This window comes from Platalea leucorodia (assembly GCF_965183815.1).
Source record: "Platalea leucorodia genome assembly, chromosome: 1".
NCBI classification, from domain to species: Eukaryota; Metazoa; Chordata; class Aves; order Pelecaniformes; family Threskiornithidae; genus Platalea; species Platalea leucorodia.
In genome coordinates, this window is record NC_138823.1 from 146927451 (window position 1) to 146955432 (window position 27982).

The 27982-nt window shown below is 37.4% G+C and overlaps 1 protein-coding gene across 1 annotated transcript; it reads right to left on the reverse strand.

The window, feature by feature from the left end:
- Positions 1 to 272: 272 nt before the first annotated feature.
- On the reverse strand, positions 273 to 27871 carry NSUN6 (NOP2/Sun RNA methyltransferase 6). Its single transcript, XM_082310365.1, has 12 exons — positions 27824 to 27871; positions 24135 to 24243; positions 23248 to 23403; positions 21484 to 21563; positions 20181 to 20290; positions 17270 to 17423; positions 15556 to 15637; positions 12383 to 12502; positions 8084 to 8228; positions 6158 to 6306; positions 5072 to 5197; positions 273 to 2119 (listed from the first exon to the last, which is right to left on the reverse strand). The coding sequence occupies exons 2-12, from the start codon at positions 24207 to 24209 to the stop codon at positions 1907 to 1909; spliced, it is 1410 nt and encodes a 469-aa protein (XP_082166491.1). The 5' UTR covers positions 24210 to 24243; positions 27824 to 27871; the 3' UTR covers positions 273 to 1906.
- Between the last annotated feature and the right edge of the window lie 111 nt (positions 27872 to 27982).

Sequence of the window (27982 nt, forward strand, 5' to 3'; positions counted from 1 at the left end):
GCAATCTTAATTCTTTCAAATTCAGCATTGCACAAATCCTGCTACTGAAACTGGAGGCAAAGTTCCTTACTTCATATGCATACGCAAATTTCAGTATATAGTCTATGTGTGCTGATTAATGTTTACAGAATTTATATATTCTGCAAAAAGAAAATGCTTTTTTATTAGCACTGAGTTAAAGATTTCAACATGTACTTACAATAAAAGACTAATCTCTTTTGTTACCAAGTAATTATTTTAGCCATATTTAGACTAAAAAGAGTGTAATTTATAGTATGAGCTTTCATGATTCTAAAATAGGATATCTCACCTACTACTGATGAAATAAAATGACTTTAAATCTTCTTTAGACATGTGGTTAATGGCAAGGAGTGACCAACAAAAGTAGAGAAGTAGTAGAAAAAAATTCCATCCTCCTATCCTGCTAGGATAGGCCTTACAGAGGATGTACTAGTCAACCTTGGCAGAACAGAAGAAGGGACATTTGTTTTATTTAAGAACAATACAAAACATACGGTATCAAAACATTTATAGCAAATATAAGTAAACAACCAGACTACTGAGAAACTGAATTGTATAAATTGTTTTGATTGCAAGCAAATGCAAAAGCACTTCTGACAGTATGAAGACAAATTATAAAAGAAGTATCGCTCTTTTTAATCCAACCAAATAGTTATGTGTGAAAAGACAGACATTTTTCAGATAATGCTTTTAAAAACTGGAAATTGATGAGTGAGAGGAAAAAACCAAACACACAGAGATGTCAGTTTACGTTTTTGAATTGTACTTACCTTTTCCCTCTAATTTTAGTGCTATTTGTCAGTTCCAGCAGTAGTGAGAAAAAAGAATACTGTTCAAACAGAGAACATCTCTGGAACGGAAGCAGAATTTTCAAATACATCTAACACCTTTAAGAAATTTAGATTATGAAAACTTTGAGCAGTGTATTAAGGCAGTTCTCATCAGCATGCTTCCCCAGTTTCAATTTTCATATGATTTTAGCTGGTGATGCTTTCTAACCAATAAAGAGTTAATATTCTTAGTTGTTTGAAAGGTGATTTGCAACATTTCAGATGGTATTATGCATTGTTTTCTGTCTTTTGATATATTAATCACAACTGTAGCCCCTTCTGTTGCAAATGTTTGATTTTAAAATTGTCACTTGTCAGCCAGTCCAATAGGCTATTTCAGAACCAATACAGTTTATGCATGGGAAGTTTGATGTTGAAACAATATTTATTTCCATTCCCAGAGTGAGATGGTTTAATATATTCATGCTGCTATAAAAGACATGCTACAAAGCTTAATCGTATTTTGTGTATATACTATGTGTACAGAGAATCTTGCTTGTATTAAAATAAAAGAGAAATGAGGTTCTAAGTATCAATTTATAAAACAGTTCTTTGTAAAATGTTACAGTGTTTCGTGAAGCACTATTTAATGAAACATTAACTACTGGTAAACCTCCATAGAAACTACCTTTTCCAAAATTTATGAGAATAGTTCCCATCTATGTTATTTATGTTTGCATTTCATAAAGCAGCTTACTTCCCCTGCCAGAGAAACCCTGCTCCTAGGCTTGCTGCACTAGGTAAGCGACTCACACGGGGAAAGATAGAGCAGACAGCAGTATGAGTGAACATACTTGTCATTCATGCGCTGACCTGCTGTAATTACAAAAGCAAATGGAGACTTAAAAATGATACAACCCTTCCCCCCGCCATGATTTTCTTTCTCCAACCTGTGGCTCTTTCCCAGCAGAACATCTGGCAGATTTTATTGCTGCCATAGCAACCCTGCCGTCAGCCCGTTGGCTTGGCAACATTGCAGCAGTAAGAAACACACTTCACGTCTGAACTGTTCTTAGATTCACAGAGGTATTTTTTCAGGTTACATTCCTAAATGCTTATTTACTGTTCGTTTTAATAAATTTTGCAATAAAAAATCCTATACAGTCCTTATTTGCCAGTGAAATCAGATCGTCTTCCCTGGAATCTTGCAAAGAATTAATATCCATTCCTTGCAATGTCACAGCAGATGGATCAAACCTCTGCAGCAGCTTCAACTGATCAAGCGACAGTCCAGCTCCCCTCATGCCTTCTCCTCCAATGTGAGGTTCCTTTTCAAGTAACAAAGAAAAGCAAATTATTGCATCAGTAAAATTCCTAAGTGGCCTCAATGTATTCCGCTGAGTATATGCAGAGCTGCCTAACTGTTAACATGGATGAGCTAGGTTTATATCATTCACACCAGGGGAGGATTTAGAAGTAATGTGGCCCTTCTTTTCTTGCCTTCATCTGGCCAATATGTATCCAAGCATATATACAAGGTCCAAAGTACTTTGAGGAGTTGGTGGTGCACCTAATCCAGAGTGCTCAGAGCACTTATTGAGGACAGGTACACAGGTCTAAATCAATTCATTACTCAAAGGACTGAAACATCACAAGAAAGCTGTTCTCACCAGAGAATAAGAAGGTCTAAAGTTTTTAGGTTGCCACTTTTAAATGATGCAGTCCTTCTGTGTACTGACTAATAGCCGAGTTTTAAGTCAAAAATAGTGATTCCTTAGCCAGTTACTAATATAGTCAGTAACAGCAGTAGAAATACCTGGATTCTTCACATTAAAAACTTCAACTGGAGAGACTGAAAGCCCCAATCCAGAATACTTTACTGCCTGAAGAGGTATCATTTTGGAAGATGATGCAACAGAAAAATCTAAGCTTCAGATTGTCTATGATGTCATGTAATTAGACTAACAGGTAAATGGGACTACTGTTACACGTGTATGTATATGAGGCAGAGAAAGAAAGAAAGGAACAGCTTAGGTGTCTGAATTCAGGAGATAACATTTGGCATCAAAATCCTGGAGAGGAGAAGGGCTTAAAATCACAGCCCTTCTCTCAGCATTTCTTGTGAGTAGCCTTGACTGCTTTTTATTTAATATGCTGATTCCTGGAAAAAATCTAATTCTTAGCTGGATTGTCCTTCCAAGGCATTCAGTAAGGAGATAGAACAAAACATGCAAAAGCTTGCATTGCAATATCAAAAATAAATCTCCTTTGTAAATCTAGTCTAGTGTAGTCTATAATGCAGCCAACAGCAGGGTATTTTTTGAGGCATCACACTTTGCTAACACATGAGCTCACCCAGTCAGCACATGATGCGAGTTAGTTGCTTAACCACATACTGTGTGCTGTAGAGCTGGGCAGCCAAGAGGCTGCAGCCTGATTCTTCTCCTCCTTTCCCTCTAGGATTTCAGTGCTTTCCAAGAGAAAAAAAGAGGTGCCCATTGCAAATTGAGAAAAAATAACATACGGAGGGAGACAGGCGTAGCGACTTGAAGTAATGTAATAGATGGAAAGGTAAAAGTCTAGGGAAAACAGTATTACACAAGGTCAAGCCACTTGCTCAAAGACAGACCAGTTTTTTCCTCTACCTTTTCCTTTTTCCTTCCAGTTAAGTTACTCCATTTAAGCTGATATACAGTGTCTCCTGTGTAAACCCCTAAGAGGAAGTAAGTCTGCACAGACAAAAGGATCAGCTGCCATGCAGTAACCTCCAGCTACAAGATCAATGCCCATGGCTCCATCTCCTGTTTTTTTCCTTACCCAACATGATTCCAGGATCTGTTGCTAAACTAAGAAAGTGGGAGACAGTGGACTGGGTATATAAGGAGGTGTCCACTGAGAGATTAAAGAATATGGGAAATACATAACGGAACATAAGGTATGTCAACCCTAGACTCCAGTTTCCTGTTTACTGGAAGAGATCACCTTACCCTACTGGGGAACTGGTTATAAGATACTATAAACTATCTGTGAGTAAACAATTCAGTGTCATCTCATCTAAAATATACTATACACAAAAGCTTAATTTTTACAGATATGGCATTTGTGTGTAAAAACTAGTGCTTCATTCAAGACTGATATTACTGGTGAGAGAAAGTCTATTAAACCAGAATTAATCTTGCATTTGAGTTAATAGGGCTTGTGTTTTGCTTTGACATTCTATCGTGGACAATTTTTATGCTGTTAGGTAAAATGTATAATCTCAGTTGAAACAGCTGGAACTGAAAAATTCCTAGTGAATGGATGGTGAGAAAGCAGGCAGAACAACCCTGACATACAAATCTTTTAAGAAAAGCTTCAGTTCTGTTAAATCTTTACCAGCTTTCATATAATTTCTCATTGTACACCTATTGTATATATTATTTTAGTTTCAGTTAAAAGATGCATTTTAACTTCTTAAGAAGACAGACACAAGTCATCACAGAATGTATAAGTACGCTAAACAGGTATCAGTTAGACTTTTCCTCAAAGCCATGACGATAAACAACTAACCCACGCAACTCATCACATCAACAAAGAGGAAGAGAGATGCATACAGTCTGATGACAAACTCTCTCAAGGTACTAGTAAAGGTAACAGATATTTTTGAAATGTATGCAGTATAGATAAAAAAATCTAGTATCTCCCTATGTATTACCTCCTCCCAGACATCTTAATGGTAGACACTGACTCCAAATAAGACAAGGTACATTCTTGGGACACTGAGCCTGAAATAAATTTGTTCCCTCATTCCTTTGCATAACGCAAAAATAGTTCCCATGCATATAAAATCCTCCTTCCTCAAAACACAAGGTTCTTTCCATTTATCTCCCATCCTTTATGCAAGTCTTCACTCCTTCAGTGGCATTAATAAAAAATCTTTCACCTCTCCTATGAATGTGCAAAAAAAGAGAATAAAATATATGCATTAAAGAACAATTGCAAGAGAAATGTTAACCTGTCTGAACTATCTTTTGTCCCTGTTGTGTTTTAAATGACTGTTGTACAAATGAAAACAACCACCGTGCACAGTGGGAAACTACTTAACGATCCCTAAATGAAGCTCAATTAAACATGAAAATAGATTTAAAAGAGCCTCAGAAATCCTTGTGTTATTTCTATCCACAGCAGTTAAAATTGTCTGCAGTGAAAAAGAGATTTATTGATAGTAAATATAGTGTGTAACTTTACAGTGCCAAAACAAGCTGACTGGATTGTGTGAAGTACCCTGCAAATACCGGTACCTGTGGCTGAAGCTGGAGGCATGGAAAAGTTTTCAGAGCCCAAGCAACTTGCTCCTCATTTTCAGAGAGTGTAATTGTACATGTACTATATACTAAAACACCTCCTGGCTTCAGCAATTTCATTGCCTGCAGGGAGAAATAAACAATAGTTCAGCTTATTTTTAAATACAAAAGCTTTCATACTAAGCAACATTAACCAAGAAACCATTAAGCTATAGTATTAAAAGTTATCATTTAATAAACTCAAATCTTTCTGTCTAAGATAGGCATTAGGATACTAATTCCTCTCAGCAAATAGAGTAAAGGATCCCATGGATTAGAAAGTTTCTTCTTTTCAAATCAGCAATATAGCTCGTGCAGTTTATTAATGCCATTGAGATGATTCACCTTGTAAGATTTGTTATTTGTACAGCTCTGCATATCCCAGACAGATTAGTTCTGTTTTCATCACCTGCTGGCAACCATGGATACACAATGTTTTTATCAGTGATATTAGATGTCAACTGTTTCCACATATTTAGCATGGAAGCTATATCTATGCTGCTTTTCAAGCTGTGGTTCACTTTGAATACATATAATTCAGATTTACGCAAGTTTCATGAAATCTTATCTTTTGGCATCAGCCCAAGCACACTCCTACTAGCATGAAAAGTTGTAATATGGCTTCCTGGCGTTGTACTCCATCTTATATCCCATACAGTACCTCAGAGCATCACTGCATGGCAGTTCTATGCAGTGAACTTACAAGAGTCTGTGCTGCTGCAGAGAAAAGACTTTAACCTGCTCCATGACTTAGACCCTTGCTATTATTATAAATTAAAACTGATGAAACTAAGGAATAAAATACCACATACAAAGGTTTTTATTTACTATGGCTTACATATACCTTTTCCATTCGCCAATGAATTGACGTCACCTAGCAACAGATACGGTGAAGCTGAGAGGTTCACTGAATCCTAACGCTATCTTCTTTACTTAACTGCTGAAAAGGTAGGGAAAATGAGGCACCATTTTTCGGTATGAAGTTTTATGCTGCGGCAGCATTTATCTTCAAGTTAGCTTATCTACTCAAAGATTAACACATACCACAGTGAAAAGCTTGCGCTGTAGTGGCTGATAAGAGGTCACTTCCTTTAAAGTCGAGGAATAAACCATGTTTGGTCTCTGTCCCATCCCACTACATGGAGCATCAAGAAGAATTCGATCAAATGACTCTGGTAAGAATGGAGGTCCTTCTGTAAAAAGCAGTTAGCAATTGTAAAATGTGGCTGTTTCTTTCCTTGAGACTTCACCATAGATAAGGACAAGCTGTTACTGCTTCCTTGACATAAAACATGTACGTTCTATAGATAGTGTCTGCAAAAGTAATCTCAGCTAGAGACAAGTCTCAGCACTGCTGGTGGTAGATTTCATCTCCCAGAAAACTAAGGAGTATTAGTTCTGTGAGCTCAAACAATACATGATCCCTTTAGAGGTGCTGGGTACAGAGTTGTATAGATAGATAGGCTGTAATGAACCACAGTCAGCTCATAACTGAACCAAGTGTGCAAATCTTTACTGAGAGAAGCCTGCAGTTAACCATTAAGACTGCCTTAAATAATAATTGGACTGTCTCTATAATAACTATTTCTTGCGATGCATATATATCTGTAGAAAATAAAGCACTTCATAATAACGTGAAATATTACAAGTTCTAATGCGTGACGCATGCTGTCTCCACAGCAGAACAATTCGGTAAACAAGGACTGTAAAGACAAGAACAATTTCTGAATATTACCTGGATAGATAAGGGAATATGTAACTTCTATATGCAGAGCCTATCCTTTCATCTGAATTCCACTGGCTCAACAGCCCAAAAGTTTCTATGGATCACCTTAGTGCTAGAGAGACTCTTCAGCTCAGCATCACCAAGACAAAAGCGGCTCCATGTGTGTATCTGTGAGTAACCAATGAGGAAGAGAGCCATATAGATGCTTTACCTCCTTTTCCTCCTTCTGTTCCTCATATATTCAAGTTAGGTCACAAGTGCAAACGAGTGACGTCATACCACTGCTACCTAGCTTGTTCCAGCACTACAAAATGAGTCTATCTCCGATTTATCTACCTCTGATCCATTACTACAACGTTCAAAATATGTCATGTCTTACTTGCAGGGATGTACAGAGGAGCCTTCATGATCTCTCAGGCTAGCTCTTGTTCATCTGTCTAAGTACTGCATACCACCTACAATATTTTATGTTCGTAAAAAGACTATTAAGAAAGTCCCTTTATTCCTCCAAAGCAGGAACAACTGCAAGGCATAGGGACAAGGAAGGTGAATTATGCAACCTCGTTCCTACTTAGGCTAACCAGTGACTGGGATAAAATAGAGTGAGAAAGAACAGCATACTTTGCACAACAAACTAAAAATAATCAAGACAGCAGATACCGTTTAAATCGTTCCATCATGGGAACAGAACCAGTATCATAAATACAGCACTTCAGAAAAGCAAATGAAATGAACTTAAAATAATACACTGTGCTTCTATAGAACTTTCCCCTGAACAGCTGAACAAACATCAATGAACTAAACCTTGCAGCACTCCTGGGAGTTAGGTATTAATAACCCCATTTTACAGATGAGGATTCTGAGGCAGAAAAGCCAAGCAATATTGCAAAAATATTTTTTTTCTCAGACTAAGTCATACAATTCAGAGTATAGGGTTAACCATTATCATGAAAGAAGCTTTAAGGCTTCTTCAGTCTTGGATATTATCTGGGAAAGGAATGCATTTCCGTTGAGCAGATTAGGTTGTGACAAGGACAGATAATTTGAGTTCTGTATTTGCTTCATGGAGAAGCTGATAATAACAAAAGAGCAGAAAATAAAAGAGCATTCACAGTGCTGAAGCAACTTAGGTACCTGCCAAGATTTCAAGGACCTGTAGACCTGTGGCAAGTTTAATACTATTAGCGCAAAACTGATTACTATTTTCTTCTAAAAGCTACTACTGCCCAAGTTGGTTATTTTACCTTGTTCATCCTCTCTCTTCTCAACTGCAAGTGCCTTAGTTCCATCATAGCAAAAGGCCTTAATGCAATTCAACTGTAGCAATTCAGCATTCTGCTTAATTTTTTTGACCTTGTTAGCTATCTTGTCCATGGCTATTACTTCACCCTGAAAAAAATCCAAAGTTTTTATCAAAAGCATATGCATTAAATGGATGTGGATTTCCTCCCCCCACCATGAGCAGTATAATGAATGAAGCTTATTTTTCCGTACAGAATTTTGTTATTCTTAAATCCACACTCCAGTAGTCCTTGTTCGCCCATATTTTCCATGATACCCACATTAGGCTAGATACTAGTCTGAAGCTGTGTGCATTCTGACTGGCACTAGCTGCTTGGCACAGTCACAGAATCATAGAATGGTTTGGGTTGGAAGGGACCTTAAAGATCACCTAGTTACAACCCCCCCTGCCATGGGCAGGGACACCTTCCACTAGACCAGGTTGCTCAAAGCCCCATCCAACCTGGTCTTGAACACTTCCAGGGATGGGGCATCCACAACTTCTCTGGGCAACCTGTTCCAGTGCCTCACCACCCTCATGGTGACAAATTTCTTCCTTATATCTAATCTAAATCTACCCTCTTTCCGTTTATAACCATTACCCCTTGTCCTGTCACTACATGCCCTTGTAAAAAGTCCCTCTCCAGCTTTCTTGTAGGCCCCCTTCAGGTACTGGAGGGCTGCTATAAGGTCTCCCCAGAGCCTTCTCTTCTCCAGGCTGAACAACCCCAACTCTCTCAGCTTGTCCTCATAGGAGAGGTGCTCCAGCCCCCTGATCATCTTCATGGCCCTCCTCTCCACTCGCTCCAACAGGTCCGTGTCTTTCCTGTGCTGGGGGCCCCAGAGCTGAACGCAGGACTCCAGGTGGGGTCTCACGAGAGTGGAGTAGAGGGGGAGAATCACCTCCCTTGACCTGCTGGTCATGCTTCTTTTGATGCAGCCCAGGATGCGGTTCACTTTCTGGGCTGCAAGCACACATTGCCAGGTCATGTTGAGTTTCTCATCAACCACCACCCCCAAGTCCTTCCCCTCAGGGCTGCTCTCAATCCATTCTCTGCCCACCCTGTATTTGTGCTTGGGATCGCCCCAACCCCTGTGCAGGACCTTGCACTTGGCCTTGTTGAACTTCATGAGGTTCATATGGGTCCACCTCTCCAGCCTGTCAAGGTCCCTCTGGATGGCATCCCTACCCTCCAGCCTGTCAACCGCACCACACAGCTTGGTGTCATCGGCGAACTTGCTGAGGGTGCACTCAATCCCACTGTCCGTGTTGCCAACAAAGATGTTAAACAGCGCTGGTGCCAATACCGACCCCTGAGAAACACCACGTGTCACTGATCTCCACTTGGACATTGAGCCATTGACCACAACTCTCTGAGTGCGACCATCCAGCCAATTCCTTATTCACCAAGTGGTCCATCCATCAAATCCACGTCTCTCCAATTTAGAGACAAGGATGCTGTGCAAGACAGTGTTGAATGCTTTGCACAAGTCCAGGTAGATGACATCTGTTGCTCTTCCCTTATCCGCCAATGCTGTAACCCTCTTGTAGAAGGCCGCCAAGTTTGTCAGGCACAATTTGCCCTTAGTGAAGCCATGTTGGCTGTCACCAATCACTCCCTAAGGGGCCCTAAAATGCCTGACTTCTGGCAAGTGGGTTTTTTTGTTTGTTTCTTTTTGTTTGTTTTGAACTGCTTTACTGGGCACTAAGTTAGGTAAAAATGTAATCATTTGAAAGAGGATACAAGTCTCAAATACATGGTAAAATAGGTCAGCAGGTTTTAAATTTGCATGGAGATGGTCATGATCACATACACCTCAGTCCTGAGGAAATGAGACCTACAGCCACGCCTCTGGCTTGCTCAGACTCAAACATACTGTTATACTCGCAGTAGTTGTCACTGAAGTTACTTTGGGAAATACTGTAAATACTAGAATAAATTTAGATGTGGGGTAAGGGGAATCACAATTACGCATTATTCCTTATATGTAAGAATAAGACCTCTCTTTTCCTCTCCCAAGATAAATCAAAACAGACACACACCACTATTGGCTAGATGAAATCTGTAAACACAAAGGAAAGTAAACAGTAGCATCAGTAAAATCCAGAACAGTAATACTATCTTCAAAAAAACCCCAAAGGCCAAAAACCTCTACTAGACTTGCTATAGCAAATAGAACCTGCTCGGAAAACATGGCAACTTTTTCCTACTTGGTGGTGACTCTTTAGAGGCTTATGGAAGGGTAACATGACTAAGATAGTGTAAAAAAAGGAGGGGAAAAAAAAAAATAACTTTAGTAAAGATAAGCTGTTGACTGTACGTCATGTTCGCCCATATGTAGGTCTAGGACTGAGAAGTAAAAAAGGATTTATGTTGTGTCAGTGGCATCCAGCCTTCAGCTACTGTGAGCCAAACTACCCCGTACAGGAGCACTCCGTGACCATGTGCCACTGCTTCTCCCCTCTCACCATCAACCTATTGCGCGTGCACACTAACGACTGTGCTTGAAAGTTAGGTCTGTTGCTAGAACAGTGGATTTGCTGCACATGTGCTGTACTGTGGGTATAAAGAGATAAGTCCTTCTCCTGAGAGACTCTTAGGAAGAAGAACAAGCTGGAAGACAACAGTTCTTCCCCATCTGGCCCACGCCGGCCACTGCCAGAACAACTTCCTGAAAGACGTATGGAAAAAACAGTGGTCTGGACTGGGATCCAGATAATAATAAATTCTCAAGCTTTAACTATTCCCAATTGCTATTCAAAAGCTCTTAACAATACTGAGTAATTTTACATTTCAATTATTTAATCTAAAACCAAAATACTAATTTTTACAATTAAATCACAAAAAATATAAGGTTGATTCAAATATTCTGAAATGTTAATGATTTAATATACTGTCTATGGAAATTTAGTATGGAAAATCTGTGAATGGAACTTAAGAACCAAAAAGCAATGCAAATTTACTAATATATTTTTCCATATCTTAAATTAAAATTATATACTCAGAAAAGGAAAACCAATTCAGATAAATTTCAACATCTCTATTCTTAATCTTTACCACTTCAGGTGGAGGTAAGCACAATCAAAATATCTAAAATGACTAAGGAAAAAAACAGTTATGCAAAGTTATACAAAATGTACATACACAGATGGAAAAAGTATAGATGTAAATGAATTCATGACAAATATATGCTTTTACAGACTTCCTTTATTTATCACACTGAAATTCTTTACTGGAAGCTTTATAAATCTATCTAATCAATGTCTAATGACTGTCTAATACATGTTTAATGCACGTTTGTAAACCTTCCGTACTGAGGGAAGAAACACTTCAATAAGCAAACGGTCACAGAACTGAATATGTCTTTTCTAAATACATTCACATTGTTACCCACTGTATGTTCCCATTAATGCACAGACAACCATTGAAGTACTGCATAATGTAACTGCAAGATTTCTAATAATCTCAGATATTCTAATAGCCCTATTCCAACAAAAATAATAACGTATTACAAAATTTTTAGAGGAAACGTTACACGTTTTCCCCTCTCTGCTAAAAAAGAGTAACTTACATTTCTGTCTTTCATTTTGCATATAGCAATTTAACATGCGCAAATTGTTATTCCTATATCCACATTCTTTTTGGCTTGTGTGTTATTTTCCGTTGTCTTTCTCTAAATATTTTGTTTCTTCTCATATTGTTACTTTCTCATGAGATATTTTTGGGTTTGTGACCTTAGAATTCAAAATTCAGACTAGAAATTCAGTCTAATATCATATCTGTACTGCATAATTGATAATTTTTAATGAGAAGAAAGTAAATTGGATTAGGAACTTTTGCATATGTTTTTGTACGGAGTTGTGCATTCTTTTGGCCCACAGTAGTAACCCCCGATTTCCATGTATTCTCAGTTTCATGAATCCAGCATATTCCTGCATAACTTTGCCTTGCATGTTACAAATTCTTCCATTACAAATAAATAGATAACATTTTAAAAGTCAAATCAAACATATTTCAACAGGTCCATTTGCAGCAACTAAGGTTTTAAATGTGATGGTGATTATTTGATAGATAGTCTGTGCCCATTTCAGTAACTCTGATGTGTAGCAAAATATATTGGTAAGCAGAACATTCAAATATTAATTGTTTGCTGTTGTAAATTATCTGTGCATTCTGACAGCTAAGCGAAGTGAGCTGTGCAAATGAACAGTGGTCAGACTTTCTTCACTGAGACGGAAAATGCTCAATGACTTCTCTTACCTGGTCATGCATTAATGTTGCAAGATGGGTTGTTTTTCCTCCAGGTGCAGCACACATATCCAAAATTCTCTCTCCTGGTTGAGGGTTTAAAATATGGCTTACAACGACAGAAGGCAAGTTCTATCATAAAAACAAATATGGGAGAATTCAAACCTTATGTCCTGTATCAAGTCCTGTATTAAGGAATGACAAACTCGTTGAAACAAAAATTCTTTCAGCAGTGAAGATACCTATGATATTGCTGTTGTTCCTTAACAGAAAATGAACTATTGGGATTATATAAAAGAGACAGGTCAGAAGTCTCCAGTGGCTCCTTTTTTACTTAAAGCTATATATGAGAAACTATGACTGAAGTTTAAGGGTTCATGACTACGGAGACTACAGTGCTAAAAGTCAAAATAAAATAAGCAGATACTATCACAGACACAGAGCAGCGCTGTATATTAGAAATATTTTATATTGACCTGTTTATTGGAACACTTACTGTATGAACATACTGGTGTATTATAGTAACAAACAGTACGATCAATAGGCAGGAGTTTAACCTTGCTGAATTAAGGTACCAAGAAGCTGAACTGTGCTATTAATTGTATAAACAGAACAGATGCACTGAAGAGAAATAATATACAATAATTGTACGCAGTATTGCATCTTACATGATATGGAAATATTCTGAAAGATTCTCTTCTAACTTGGTTCAACACAAATGTATCAAAACCTTTTAAAGTTGTCTTTACTACATGTTGTCTTTGGTTAGCACAGTTTCAAGTTCCATGTCACAGTATTCAAAAAAAAGAACAATAATTCATCTCACACACGGCAAATTCAAGTCAAAAAACCCAGGCTCAAAGGGTTGTGATCAGTGGCACAAAGTCCAGCTGTAGGGCAGCCAACAGTGGTGTACCCCAGAGGTGGACACTGGCACCAATGTCGTCTAACCTCTTCCTTAGGGACCTGGATAATAGAACAGAGTGCACCCTAAACAAGTTTACAGAGGATACAAAACTGGAAAGAGTGGTTGATAAACTGGAAGGTTGTGCTGCCATTCAGAAGGACTTTGACAGGCTGGAGAAATGAAGAAACAGAAATCTCATGAAGGTCAACAAACAGAAATGCTAACTCCTGCACCTGGTGTGCCCCATGTACCCATACAGGCTGGGGCTGACTGGTTGGAAGGCAGCTCTGCAGAGAAGTTCCTGGGGATCCTGGTGGACAAGAAGTTGAATATGATCTAAATTCTCATGTGCACCTGTCTCTTAAATAACCTGTCTCGCTGTTGTGGTTTAGTCCCAGCCGGCAACTACACCACACAGCCACTTGCTTACACTCCCTATTCAGGTGGGATAGGGGAGAGAATTGGAAGAGTAAAAGTGAGAAACTTGCGGGTTGAAATAAGAACAGTTTAATAACTGAAATAAAATATAATAATAATAATAATAGTAGTAGTAGTAGTAGTAGTAGTAATAGTAATAATAATAATAATAATAATAATAATAATAATAATAATAGTGAAAAGGAAAACAACAACCAAAAAAACCCCAAAACCCAGGAAAAACAAATGATGCAACTGCTCATCACCTGCCATCCAACACCCAGCCGGTCCCCGAGCAGTGATGGCTCCCCCTGGCCAACTCCCCCAGTTTATATACTGAGCATGACGTCGTACGGTACGGAATCGCCCTTTGGCCAGGCTGGGTCAGCTGTCCTGGCTGTGCCCCCTGCCAGCTTCTGGTGCACCGGGCAGAGCATGGGAAGCTGAAAAGTCCTTGACCAGTGTAAGCACTGCTTAGCAACAACTAAGACACCAGGGTGCTATCAACATTATTCTCATACTAAATCCAACACACAGCACTATGGCAGCTACTAGGAAGAAAATTAACTCTATCTCAGCTGAAACCAGGACACTCTCTAACAATTCTGTTCCTTGAAAGCAAGTACTCCGATAAGCTGAATCAGGGAAGAAAAGGCCTCTCCTTTACTGCAGGCCATGAGACAGTATATTGCTTCATAAACTACCCTTTGCCCACACCAGAAGACAGCATTGGTGCTGATTTAAAAATATTAAGATCAATTACAAACAGAATATACGCATAAAAATAACTCATCTGCTGGACTGACTTCTGACAATAGAAACAGTGACTAAGACAATTCACTGTAATAAAGGACTTACCTTACTGTCTGAGAGATAGTTATACAAATCAAATGAGGAGATAACTTAGCATTTCAGAGAATATCTCTGAACAAGGGTTTATTTGAGATGAAATTTACATTTGCTTTAAAGATTAAAATATTTTTTTTGAAGGCTGGACAGCTTGCTTTTGTTTTAAACCCTGCTTCTAAATTGTCATATTTATATATAAAAAAAAATACCATTGTTGGCACACTAACTGCCTTAGAAATCTAATTGAGGTGTTCGCCTTACCTTTTTACATGGGCAAGCTGAAATCAAGAATTTTACCTGATATAAGAAAACTAGAAAGTTCCAAGATTTCATCATCCTATGTTTCTGCATAGCACAGGTGGCCAATTGTCATGCCTGAATATTGCTTTTATTCAGTTTGATTGTGGGGAAAAGGAGTATAGGTATCACAAATATTAAAGACGTGCAAGGAAAAGCTAGCTTGAAATAAATTCTTAAATTTTACAATAAAGACTACACAAAAATTTGTCATTCTTTGGAAGCCATGCAGTTTTATGGTAAGAGGTAGTGAAAGCTGTGCTACTGTAAGGTTTTTCACGGTTATTTTTTTCAGGTGAATTTTTTTTCATTAGGGCTAAAAAAGATGTGGATTTTCTCTTCAACTTAAAGTCAACCTAATATTTTGGAGATTTTCCTGATTATGTACGCTGAAAGAGGCTCGTATTTCAGAGTTCATAGGCAGATTCCAAAAACTAAAAGTTCTATGCAGAGTATCTGTGCAAAAAGAATGTCTACGTTTTTAAGTGAATATCTCTTAAGTCACTTTGAAGTCCCTTATCATATCTTAGACATGGTATGATTAAACCACCTACATGTAGATACTGACTTCATTCTAAACACTTTGTTTTCTTTAAATCCAAAGAATGAATTAGGTATCATAATACACAATGAATATATAAAGCATTAATGTGTGCTTAGAGGATATTCATTATTCTGCAAATAGTACAGACTTTCGTTTTGGTAACAAACATACCTGTAAAAACAAATGACTAGGGAGCACATTGTCAAACGAAGGACTAAGGTAGACTGGCTCTATCATTCTTATGCCCATCCCACTGAAAAACATTAAAAAAAATATTTCAACTATTCAGATTTAGAATTTTGAACAGTATTCAATTAGAATCATTATGCTTACAAATAGAAACTTGAAACAATAATCTTACAAAAATGAAGGCACTTATAAATCAACTAAGAAAAATACTTTTACAATTTTGTTATCTGATATTCTTTAAAATAATATCATTAAGTTGAGTAAACCATAACAAAAGAGGTACTACATTATAAATTGGAACTATCTGTAAAAATTGCATAAAGAAAATTCATCTTTTTTGTACACAAGACAAACTGACATCTAATCCAAGCCTTGATAATGTAAAGAAATGCATACAAATAGAATTAAATACATTAATTTCAATCCATAACTGCTTTTGGCTAGCCATGTATGAACTAGGGAATTGGCATATGATTTCCTGCTGAGATCTTCCTCCGTTTTTCTAGACTGTCTGAGATTTCAGTCAAATAACCAAAGAAATTCTATTTCAAAAGCCTTATAGAAACATTGATTTGCATGCACAGCAAAGGTTTGAACTTAGAAGCAACCTAAAAGTTTTAAATATGGATGAAGTTCTGACACAGATTTCACTAAGTTAAGACAAAGGTACAAGGAAATGGACAACGATAAAAAGAAAAACAGGGAAAAATGACACTGAAAACAATAGATTACTGAAGATAATGAGTATTATTTTGCATATGCACTGCACAGCCCAACAAGAAGAAGGAAGGGTATGAGAAAGCAAACTTGCAAATACCGGATTTAGTGTTACGTACTGCCATTCCATGTCATGAACAGGTATATCCTACCACTACTTCTACTATATTTAAGCTCTAATAAATCAGAAATCCTCTGACAATGTAATCTTTTTCACTCGATCTTTTGTAGTTTGTTCTCAGGATGTAAAGTCTCGGTCATTAATTTGATGTCCATGCTCTTCTACACTGCTTTTTATATGTGTTTTAAATGACAGAAGAGGAACAAACCATATGCTTTGGCAACAAAATAGAAAAGCAGGTAATCTTGAAATAGGTAACTACCTTGGCAAATGCTATTAATTTTTTTAAGATATCTGACCTTATGTTGTGTCCCCTGCCCCACTAGAAAAGGCCCCTACAAATATTTTTGGGAGTTGAAGAAATTGGCAAGGCTGCACTTCTGTTCCATTCAAATAGGAAATGGTACAGAACAATTTACCAAAATGCAATTTTGCCACAGTGAGAATGTTTGTCATTTCTGTTTGTTCTATATTATTGAAGTCATATGCTAAACATAAATTCTGAAAAGGCTCCCATTTATTTCCTCCTACCTCTCAAGTAAACTGGTATCTGGATACCACTATGAAACTAGATGTTGACTCTGCTAATACTTACTGTAGTACTTTAATCATAATTGCCTCCACATTGCTGCTACCATAGTTGTAAAGTTACAGAAGACAGCAGGAGGCACAATTCTATTATATTCCCAGAAACTAACGCTTCACAAAAAATATTGGAAATCCCGACATGCAACACTGGTCTCAGTCAAAGCCATCTTGTGGTTTCACATAGGTTACAGAACATTTCAAAATGTCTTCCCATCTTCTTCCTTCCCTTTGCAAAGTTGTAGGTGTAGATTGCAGTTACTATGGACTTACTTCAATGGGCCACTTGAACTAAAGATTTCACTGCGACTCAGTTCTGAAATCCCATTTCCAAGGAAAACTTTGACTCCTTCAAATTCTTTGGCTCCTCTTTTACATTTGCCTTCAATATCTGAATACACTGAGACCAGATCTCCAGCTTTCATAACTGCTCAGAGAAGAATTTGAGATTATTATTATACTTGACAAGACAGCAGGGACCAAATAATTTGGGATTTTCAGTACGCTACTTACTTCAACACCTATATCATAGCAAAATTTAAACTTTCTTAATGTAACCAAAGAAAAAGATTAACTGATATTAGGCTTGAAAGTATACATGGTAAACGATGGCTACCAAATGACTAGAGCTATTGAGAGACACAAGGTTACAAATAAGAGACCGTGTCTTGTTTTTTAAGAGGCTAGACAAATCTTCCCTTTATTTATTTTATCACTGCATGGTCACCCAGAAGTTTTAAGCACACTCTTCAGGATTCAGTCCTCTGTGTGTTCTCCAAGCACGCAAGTACTTCAGACAACACTCGTTCACATTTACTGTACAAAGACATAATACTAAGTTTGTCTAATGACGTCTCAATAGCTAGGTAGAACATAGCTATAGTTGCTTTTACTCTAACTATTGCTTTGATACAAGTGATTATATATTCTCGTTGAAACAATTTTTCTGGTGTGGCTCTCTTCCCTCTAAGGCAACTGCTGTTCTCAATAATCCTCTAAAAGAGTTTTGCATCTCCAATTAAAACCTTCCAGATCAGTAAAGTAGGTAAACTTCATGTATGTAGAAGTGCAGTCCTAGGGATTTAACAAACTTTCTGAGCTAAAACAAAAATAGATGGAAAAGGGGGATGGTTTAGGTGATTTTGTAGAATAGTGAGCAAATTCTACACACTGACTGGCTGAAAAATATGCTTAAAAATAAAGGCCTCCACTGACAACAATAAACAATTTTCCAAAATTACATGCCTGATGTGTCTGACTGGCTGGAGCAACCAGAAGATATGACAAGTAAGACTAATAACAGTTCAGCTTCCCAAGAATTCTTTGAATTGTATTTAGGAATCTTTTTTTCCATTTTTCAAGTGGCCTTCTGAATATGCACAAATGCCCTGGAATTCTTAAATGTTAATATTTGTTGGGTAGCCATCAATCATTTATTTTTTTGCATAGCTTCTTTTTACACAACGTGACACAAAAGATTACGTGATAGCCTACTGTTAATGTCTGCTTAAACTCCACCGAACAAAAACTTGCAGCAATTTAACTCTCCCATCAAGCATATTTGCCAATGATCTTTTGCAGTATTCAAACATAAAGGATTTTATTTCTCCCTCTGCTGACAATTGTCCTTTCAAAATGCATTAGTACTGCGTACAGTTCTTAAGCTTTTTGTAGCTTATATTGGCATTCCATAAACATAAAACTTAGAGTTTGATTAGTGAAATTAAACTCAAAGCCTGCTGATAATTAGTTTACCCTCATTTGGGTTGCGAGTTCAGTGATTAAATGTGTGTTCTTGCTGTACTCTTTTTTTCCCCTAGTTAGACCATCTGTGCTTAATACAGCCTTATTATATTTGGCCTCAAGTGGGTAGCATGCCCTTTTATTTTCTTTTCCTATCTTCAATTCCCCTGAAGTGTTCCTAAAGTTTTATAGTATCTTTTCTTTTCTTTGAATTGATGTTGCATGCATAATTACATGCAGCAATTATGATAAATCACTAGTTGACTCAAAGAAGGATTTAAATATTTATGAGGCTGTCTAAATAAGCAGTTTCAACAACTGCTAGGGCAATATACTTATTTGATTATCAAGTCCTGGATTGAAAAACATTTCTATTCAGTGAATTGGACTTAAGCACATGCTTAAAACTTCTTGAAGGTTTTTTTCCCGAAACGGAATGAAGTTAAGTCGCTAGATAAATGCTTTCCTGACTCACTTTGTTTAATAATAAGAACCATGATGATTAGTAGATCTCATCACAATAGAATAATGAGATGAATCATCCAAAATTATACTGGTTTCACATAAAGTTAATTTGACCTTTAAATAAAAAATAAATAGGCTGCTGAACACTAAGCATGTATATGTAGATTTTTTATATTGTCTCACAGACATTGAAACAAAAATGTCCATTTCTTAAGAATCTGACATTAAAATTGAAGATTTTTCTCATCAATAGAAAAAAACCTTTTTACTAGATCTCTCATACACAAACAATATCAAATGAATTGCCAATGGATTAAAAAAGAAAATTCATTTTTTTAGATCTATAACTTAGAATCTGAGAGGATCATGAATGGAAGTGCCTTTGTGACTGAATGAAGAAATAACATGTCTGGAAATAGTATCTATTAAATAATCAACATACATCCAGTTACCATCCAGATGCATCTGTTGTGGCATTCCTTGTATTCTTTTTTCTTTTTCTTTTTTTTTTTTTTTTGACAAGACTGGAATGCAGCAAACATCTGTGAGTTTATTCTACTGAACACCCGTATTAAAAGTTGCAGTGTTCAGTAGTAAAAAACTCTCAACAAGTGAGGTTTTACTTTAAACATGCTCTTTAAAAAGATTTTCAAATGAAAACAAGAAACTGAAATCCTTGAGAATTAATACTTAGCTAGGAATTACATATGGAAAAAGAAATTTAAAATAGGCCAGGTGAGAAATAACCACATATAATTTATCACAAGTAGAATGCAAAAATAGTGAAAATCTCCAAAAAAGGCCAGAAAAACTTGAAAAAAATGTATTTACCATAAATTACAACTATAAGATTAATTTCAGCTGTGAATAGAAAAAAAAAAAATTCCTGTCACTATTTATTGGAAATTGTCATCAAGGGGTGAGATTTTTTCCACCCTCTTTACAACTTAACTGGGTGTATTTAGAGAACTCTTACATCTTGAGGTAGATATGATTCCAGGAACATAAACATGTGCTCCTCGAAGTACTGCATACCCACACTGGGCTCCAACAATGACTTCAGATGCATGTTTTTTTAAATCTCGCCTAAAAATACAAAATGTAGTTAAGTTTAAAAAAATATACTGAAAAAAAACAAATACCCCCCAAGTAAACTCTAGTTCATAAATACCAGTTTTGTCGGAATATAATAGAAAAAAATAGTTAACTATCATGTATTACATTTAGAAGATTTACTTTATTCCCAGAGGATTCAAAGGAACAAGCCAAGAAGGAAACCAGTCCTCAAAATAAAGCAGCTTCTGACAGATCCTGCCACTATTATGAACCTGACACAGGAATACAAATAAATTAAACTGGGATGGAGAAATAATCCTCTATCCTTTCCTAGGCCAGATGATTGTAAAGTGATTTTTTGTGTTTAACAACTGCTAAGTACTTCTATAACAAATGTATAACCAGGTGCAAGGAACTTTGCCAGTAATAACTGTGAAGAAGATAGTTACTCTAAGTTATTGAAGTGTAAACATATTTAAATATAAAAAGAACAGAATGTTCAGAAAAAGGTGCAACAAAAGAGAATTAAATGAATGAAGAATAATTAAAAGCATTAAATGCTATTTTAGAGTGTACAGTATTTACAAACTAGTACTACTTATTACCAGTCTCTACCTAATCATGATATAAACTGAATCTGAAGTATGTTAGTCTTCATTATGAACAAGATACTTTAAATAAAATGTCCATCAGTTAATTCAATAAAACAATGAAGAAATTCTATAGGGGCAGACACAGATGCAACATGGGACATATCCAAACATATCTTAAGAATGAAGAACGAACAGTCATTTTGCAGGGGATAAAACTGATTCAGGAATCCTCTCAGCGTTATTGATCCAATCTCCCTAAGTCTTGCTCTGGACTCGATTCCAGTGGAAGAAAACCCTGCCTGTATTTAGCTATAGTTCTATATTCCACTGCAAAAGTTTAGTTCTTCTATCTGCCACCTACCTGGCTTTCCAGAGAGGATGTACTTATGTTACATTTTCCCTATAAAAAGTTAATGTCATAAATAAGGAGAGAATTCTCTCTATGTTTTCTTATATCTTTTAAGGACTAAAATTCTGACCTGGTTAGGATATGGACTGTCCACTAGGTCTTAATATAAATGAAGTTGTGCTTCATTTGTGGTGAGTTAGTTATCGTAACTGTGTAACATGAAATCTATAAGTAAAATATGTGTTATGAAATTTTAAGGCTAAAGACTGAAAATTTCAAACCTGGGTCCAATGACAGGAATTAATAAGATGTCCTGGAGTTTCGGGTGCTCAAGAACTGGAACACATAGTCCTTTAAATTGCTGTTTCATTAAAAAACATAATTATTAAGGAATACTAAAAAAACTAAATATTTAAGTACTTAATCAGACTGAAAACTATTTCTCCATTCATAATTCATATCTGTAGAGTACAAAAAGCAAATGTAGTGAAAACAGTTAAGAGAGGTTCGGAAATAGTGTGTAAGTAGTACTGGTGTAAAAGACTAAAGTAGTACTGGTGTAAAAGACTAAATATTTAATAAATTGAGAAATAACAAGGTCACAAAGGGATTCACTGGGAACTGACTTCAGGGAGTGGGGCGGTGTTCTGACACTTATAACCCTGCCACTGGGTTTTGCTTTCTTCTGGAAGAAGGTTGTGTCGAGTTGTCATCAGATCACAGTAACACCACCAGAGAAGCTTGGGTCTAATCTGTGTTATCTTTTTGATGTTATTAATTATAAACCACTGTTTAACTCTACTCATGTATTGCCCGTCTTACATAATATGCCAGGTTGGTAATACTTTTTATTTTTCTTTTCAGCTTAACTTTGATTGGGTACTGAGAGCTGAGTTGTGCATACAGTTGAAAACATGACACTTGCCATTTTAAAACTGTTCCTGGACTTTAAAAAGATGATGTCTTCTCGCCTGAGCCTTCTAAAATATAACCTTAAAACATGCAATAAGTATTTTCTCTTAAGAAAGAAAAAAATCCATGAGCGTACTTTTGTTAAAAACTGTTATATGTACTTTCCTTTTGTAATATAACCACAATTAAAAATACAAAAGTTTATGAAAAAACAGTCTTAATTCAGTTTTCAGCAAAGCATTTTCCCTTGAAGCAAAATATCATACTGCAATACCCATTTCCAGATTTCTACAATCAAGCTAAAATTAGCATAACTCATTACCATTCGAGCCAGCAGAATACTGTCAACTGCCTCTGCATCACAGAAATGTCTTGGCTCCTGTCATGCAATAGCTCCCTGTACACCCACTAGCATTAATAATTTACTTAAAGAACTGGATCTTTTTAGACAGAGTGAAGATCTAGGATAGAGTTTCAAAATAATCTACTTCTTAAACATAATGGCTTGCATATTATCAGATAAATAAATGTTTAATTAAGGTAAGTAAAAATCCAGAAAATTATATAAAGATTAAAAACAGGTTAAAAAAGAAAATACAGCAGCTGCAGGGTATCACTGTGGCTCCAGTTTCTAAAACATACAGATTTTCTCACTTTCATAAACAGTTTGTGCAATGAGACATACAACCATTCTCCTTTAATCTTAAATAAAAATGTTCTTAACATGCTGAACACTGCATACTGAACTACAGTTTTTATCCCTTTCTAGACTTTTATGTCTTTCTAGACTTATCTCTTTCTAGACTCCGCTCTAGACTTATGATGCCTTTACAGCATTTACTACAGTAGTACCCCAATCCTATCTAAGGTCTGGATCTGCCATATGAAAAAGAGTTGATTGTCTTTTCCCTCTGTTCTTGCCTTTCTTGGACATATTAGATGAGGAATACTGCTAGACAATTAATTTTCATTTAACATGTAATGCTGACAGGAAATCAATATGATTGCATAATCTTAATACTAGTGGACATGTATTAAGTTAAGGAATAGCTTCCAGTAATGAAAAGCTCTCATAATCAGGCAAAAGATGAAATATCCTGTTATTTTTGCTGTAACAAAGAAATCGCACAAACCTTCTGGATCTCTTCAAACAGTAATTTTTTCACGTGTTTCACTGAGGCCAAGTGGGTATTCACTCTAACAGTTGTGAAACCTGGTGGATGAGACAGATGACTTAACAGACATTGATATTTACTCTCCGCCTCCTGTGTACCTAAAGCAGTGATAAGCTGAAAGTGAAAGAAGAGAGTTTATATTAAAGAGATTCAAACAGCAGCCTCTTGCTCAGCGCAAAAGAAAACACTAAATAAACATTCCGTAGAAATGAGGGACTATGGTTGTGTGGTGTGCAATAGTGAGGAAAGTCTATGTCTGGAGGCCTAATTCCAGTAAAAACCTCATAAATTTCTTGAAAAGGACTTGTTGGAAAAAAAGTCATATTAGTGAGATCATTGTAAACAGGCTGCAGCAAGTACCAAAAGTACTAGCTAGCAAGCTCTGTGATACTGTACAAAGAACAGTCCTAAGGAGGAGTAGATTCAAAACTATGAATTAATAACTATAAAATAATAACTATAAAAATGTCATTTTTGTGTCCTTTGACATTAGGAATTCATAGATTGTCTATAGTATTTTTGGTTCTACGCTGGGGGTAAGGGAGTATTTCTTGTCAATATTATGTGGTTCATTTTCTCTGTGATCATTCTTCAGTGGGATCCAAAACTGAAGTCTCAGATTTATGCTAAGTTTAGTTTAAATATTTTTATGTTACTTTGAGCCAACAGGCATAAAGAATAATTCTATATTTTAAATAAAACTACATATAAAAATCTGTGTCTAATGTGAAGACAACACCTTATTGTAAGGTATTGAAGTCACACAACATATTAAATCAAAGGAATATTAACAGTGTTCAGTTAGTGAATATTTGTTGATGATTAGTAGTATCTATTTCACATACCTCATTATTTCTGAACACTTTGGTGAGATACTCTTCAACTTCACGTTGGAAAGAGATTTTGGGGAAAACAGACATCTTCCTTTAGTTTTTAAAATCTGCTGGTAAAGAACTGAAATAAGCAAAATATTTTCTTAGCGTTTTTTTATCATATTCTGTAAGTTTATAAATGTAACGTAAGATGTACCCACAAACTAACAGTTTCTGATTCTTCTGTTTTTATAATGCAATTTTACTGTACTCAAAATTCCAAATGTTGCTCAGGATATGATTGTAACACTACCGTTAATTACATTTCAGAATATGTTCGTTAACATGTTTAGCATTTGCAATCACCTTACAACGAGGCTACTGGTTTCCTTGCTGTCACATCCTTCCCAGCCATACCTTCCAAGGCTACTGTATCAGTGTTTGAAATGTGAAGAAAGTGTCACCACTTCTAAATCCTGTCCCGTTAAAGTTCCCCTAGCTATCCTTGGGGAGAACTTGCTGTTTAGTCCCAGAATTCACTCACAAAGGCTCCTCACAGAATTTAGCTTTGACTCTTCTAAGTCCCATCTTTGAAATTCTTATTCTATTACATCATCATATCTGTTCATTTTTAGAGATAACTTAATTTTTCCCTGCCAGATTTCTTTTTCTCAAGCTTAACTCCTTAGGTTTCCTCCATAGTTCAAACTATCCAAACCTCACAATGGAGGGACATGTGCATCACTGTGGACAACGATTTTTATTTTTTCCATATATACACAAAAAATTAAAGAAGGACTATAAGTAACAGCTTTTTCTTGAGACTGTGTTTAATTCACAGTAGGAACAATGAAGCATTAATGCAACAGAAGCTCTGCTGATCCTCGCTGAAAATCTTCAAGATGTCTGGTGAAAGATAACATGGTTAAAAGGTACGGGAAATTTCCAGATGTTGCTTTAATTCCTTCTGCAAAGTCCAGCTGTAAAGTCCCTATTGTAGCTCAGCCCTGGTGCAGCTTTTATTCTTTGTAATTATTCTCTGTTTATTTCTCTCTGTAGGTAATAAAATACAGTTATCTTCCCAAATTTTATCTGCCCACCTAAGAATTTAATTGTTGGTTTACAGCAACTTAAATGGAGGGAAAGTAAGAACACCCCCCTGTCAGTGAGGTTTATTCAATCCATAACAAGGAAATTTGAATACTAAAATACTACATTTTCATTGTATTAAACATACTTAGAGAAAATACATCAGAAAGTCTGGTATTCATTCTATTTGAATAAGAGGCTCTTTGCCACTTTTGTCATACAAAACCCCTCAAAAATACCTTTTTTGATATTTCAGATTTGGTTGAAGTTTTAATGCTAGAATAATGTTATCTTTTTTAGACTTAACTTTTGAGCCCAGACAAAGGCAATTTTCAGTTTCATGGGAAGGAATTTCAACGCCTTATTCCCAACATTAGCAGCCTTTGAAAGAAAGAAACTGTAATGGAATTAATAAACTTCTTTTTCAAATCTAACAAAACGCCCAAAAGAATTTACCTTGATATTTCTACTAAATCTAATAGTACTACAATATTTTCTACTACAACTGAAATTACCAAAGCTCAGCTTTAACATTTCAGGCAATGTGACATATCATGCCTCTGAGCTGTTGTCCTAGGATGCCTACACTACAGGAAAAAAAACATCACCAAAAAAACCCCATATGGCTCACATTTGGAAAGTTTTTTCTTCAGAAGCATAATAAATAAACTAGCATTTTAAAAAATCCCACACTTGTGAAGTTTTCAAAGAACTGGAATCCTGAAAAGAATTAAGCAGTGATTTGAAAGCTGGTAGAAATATTATGTGTTATTTATGAGCCCTACAAGTGACTCCGGTATTAACGTTATGAAGGTATCTTTTCAGGACATTAAATGGGTATTTTATGATAACTGCAGAATCCCACAGAATTATTGAGGGGATCTCACAATTACGGTTACTTCTTCATGGAAAACCAACCACTGATCTGACAGCATGTTGGCAATGGGACTTGTTTCTACCGCATTTTTAAAATGTGACTGAGTGCTACCATGAAACGTGAGCCAGTAGGTGGTCAAAACCAAAAACTCTTGGCTCAAAAACACTGCACACAAAGGACAGAAGTGTAATGAAGTTCCCTAGATGTGTTATAAAAGGGAAGCTAGTCCCATGATACAAATTAACAAGACAACTATGTCAACAAATAATGCAGAATCTCTATGGTTTGAAATTTCATACCAAAATAGAAAAGTTATAACATGTTAGAAACCACTATCCTTCTAAACAGGATGGTGAGTATATTAAAATGCCTGCAATATAATGAGGGCCAACAGAAAAACAAGAATAAAAACAAGATTTCACTTCTCTGCTTGTAGACAGGGTAGACATCACACAGAAGCATGATGCCACATCTGTGCTTTTAACCACAGTTAATGAACACTTTAGGAAGTCAGGGAACATGTAACAGGAGAAGTTAAGACTTGACTCTGACTAGCTCATAGGGCCTGGTACGAAATGTTACTGCAGAAGAGCTGCTCTATCACAGCAACTCTAAGGCATGTGGACTCAACACATGCATTCAAATGACAAATACAAGAAACCCACTATCATTGTGCTTAGTTCAGGGAGAACAACACACAAATGAAAAGCAACTCCTCGGTTAAAAAGAGCAGTGGAAAGAATAAAACCATTGTAAGCAGCCTGGAAATTCTAAAACCCCAGAACTGAGGTTCAGAGCACACCCACACAACCTGCAGCTTCAGGCTGTATGTGTCCCCTTTCAGCGCCCATTATCTCACAAAAGATACAATGTAGCTTAGAAAGGTTCAGGGAAAGGTGATGACCGAGAGATAGGGAATGGCTTTCAGATAAGGAAAGACCAAACAGTTTGCAATCTTCCAGGCTGGGGAACATAGTTGAGGAGGGATAGATTAAAGCTTATAAATTCAGATGTGGCACGAAGAAAGGCTGATGAGGGAGGCTGTCTAGTGCCTCTTCAAATACAAGAGTTAGACCTCAAACAGAACTAGCAGGAGGCAGGTTCAAAACCGAAGAGAGGTATTTTTTTCCACAGACTTGCTGTGCAGTACACCTTGCCCCAGGAAAGGCTTTTGAAGGACTTCAGAAGAGAGCCCTTGAGGGAGCATCACCCCTCCGTGTTCACCGTCTCCTTACGGATTTCCCTGTGCCTCTGTCGGGAGCTGCTGCGGGGGACGCGATGCTGGACCACGGCTTTGATCTGACTACGCACATAAGCACTGCGAGCTGGCAAACGTAGCCAGCACCCAGAGATGCCGAGCAAGATTTAACTTTCAAACCTCCTTTCCCCACCCCTTCCCACACGAGGAAAAAGTCAGTCGGCTCATTTGCTGTGGGGAGCGGAATTTGGGGCTCCCTCCTTTATTCCCCCATCTGCCCCGTTATTGAAAACACCAAGTGTGCGGGGCGGGAAGGGGGGGGGGGGGGGGGCAGCTCTTGGCAGCCTCCCTGAGGCCCTGCCCGGCACCTCAAGCCAGGCCCAGGAGTACCCGGGAGGCGGCGCCACCACTGCCCCCCTCAGCCCCGGCGGACACCGAGGGAGACACAGGCCCGACCCGGGACGCCACGAGAAGGGCGGAGCACGCAGGGCCCAGGCCGCGTCCCACCCCGCCGCGGCGGCGCGCAGACCCCCAACGCGCCGCCGGGCCCCCACCTACCGCCGCGCCGCAGGCCGGTCCCGCCTCCTCCGGGGCAGCGGCAGGAAGTCCCGCCTCTGAGGCCGCCGGGGATTGGCGGGAGGCCGACAGGGCGGTGCCGGCCCGGCTGTTACTATGGGAGCCAGACACGCCGCGGCGGGTGCGGGAGGCGGCCGTGTC

What these genes read in the sequence shown, in the direction of transcription:
- NSUN6 (XM_082310365.1), bottom strand. Translation starts at nt 24,209, where the DNA reads ATGTCTGTTTTCCCCAAAATCTCTTTCCAACGTGAAGTTGAAGAGTAT. An exon ending in CTAGTCATTTGTTTTTACAG is followed by an intron (nt 12,503 to 15,555) that starts GTATGTTTGTTA and finishes TTTTTATGATAG; the next exon opens with AACTTGCCTTCTGTCGTTGT. An exon ending in GAAGAGAGAGGATGAACAAG is followed by an intron (nt 6,307 to 8,083) that starts GTAAAATAACCA and finishes TGCTTTTTACAG; the next exon opens with AAGGACCTCCATTCTTACCA.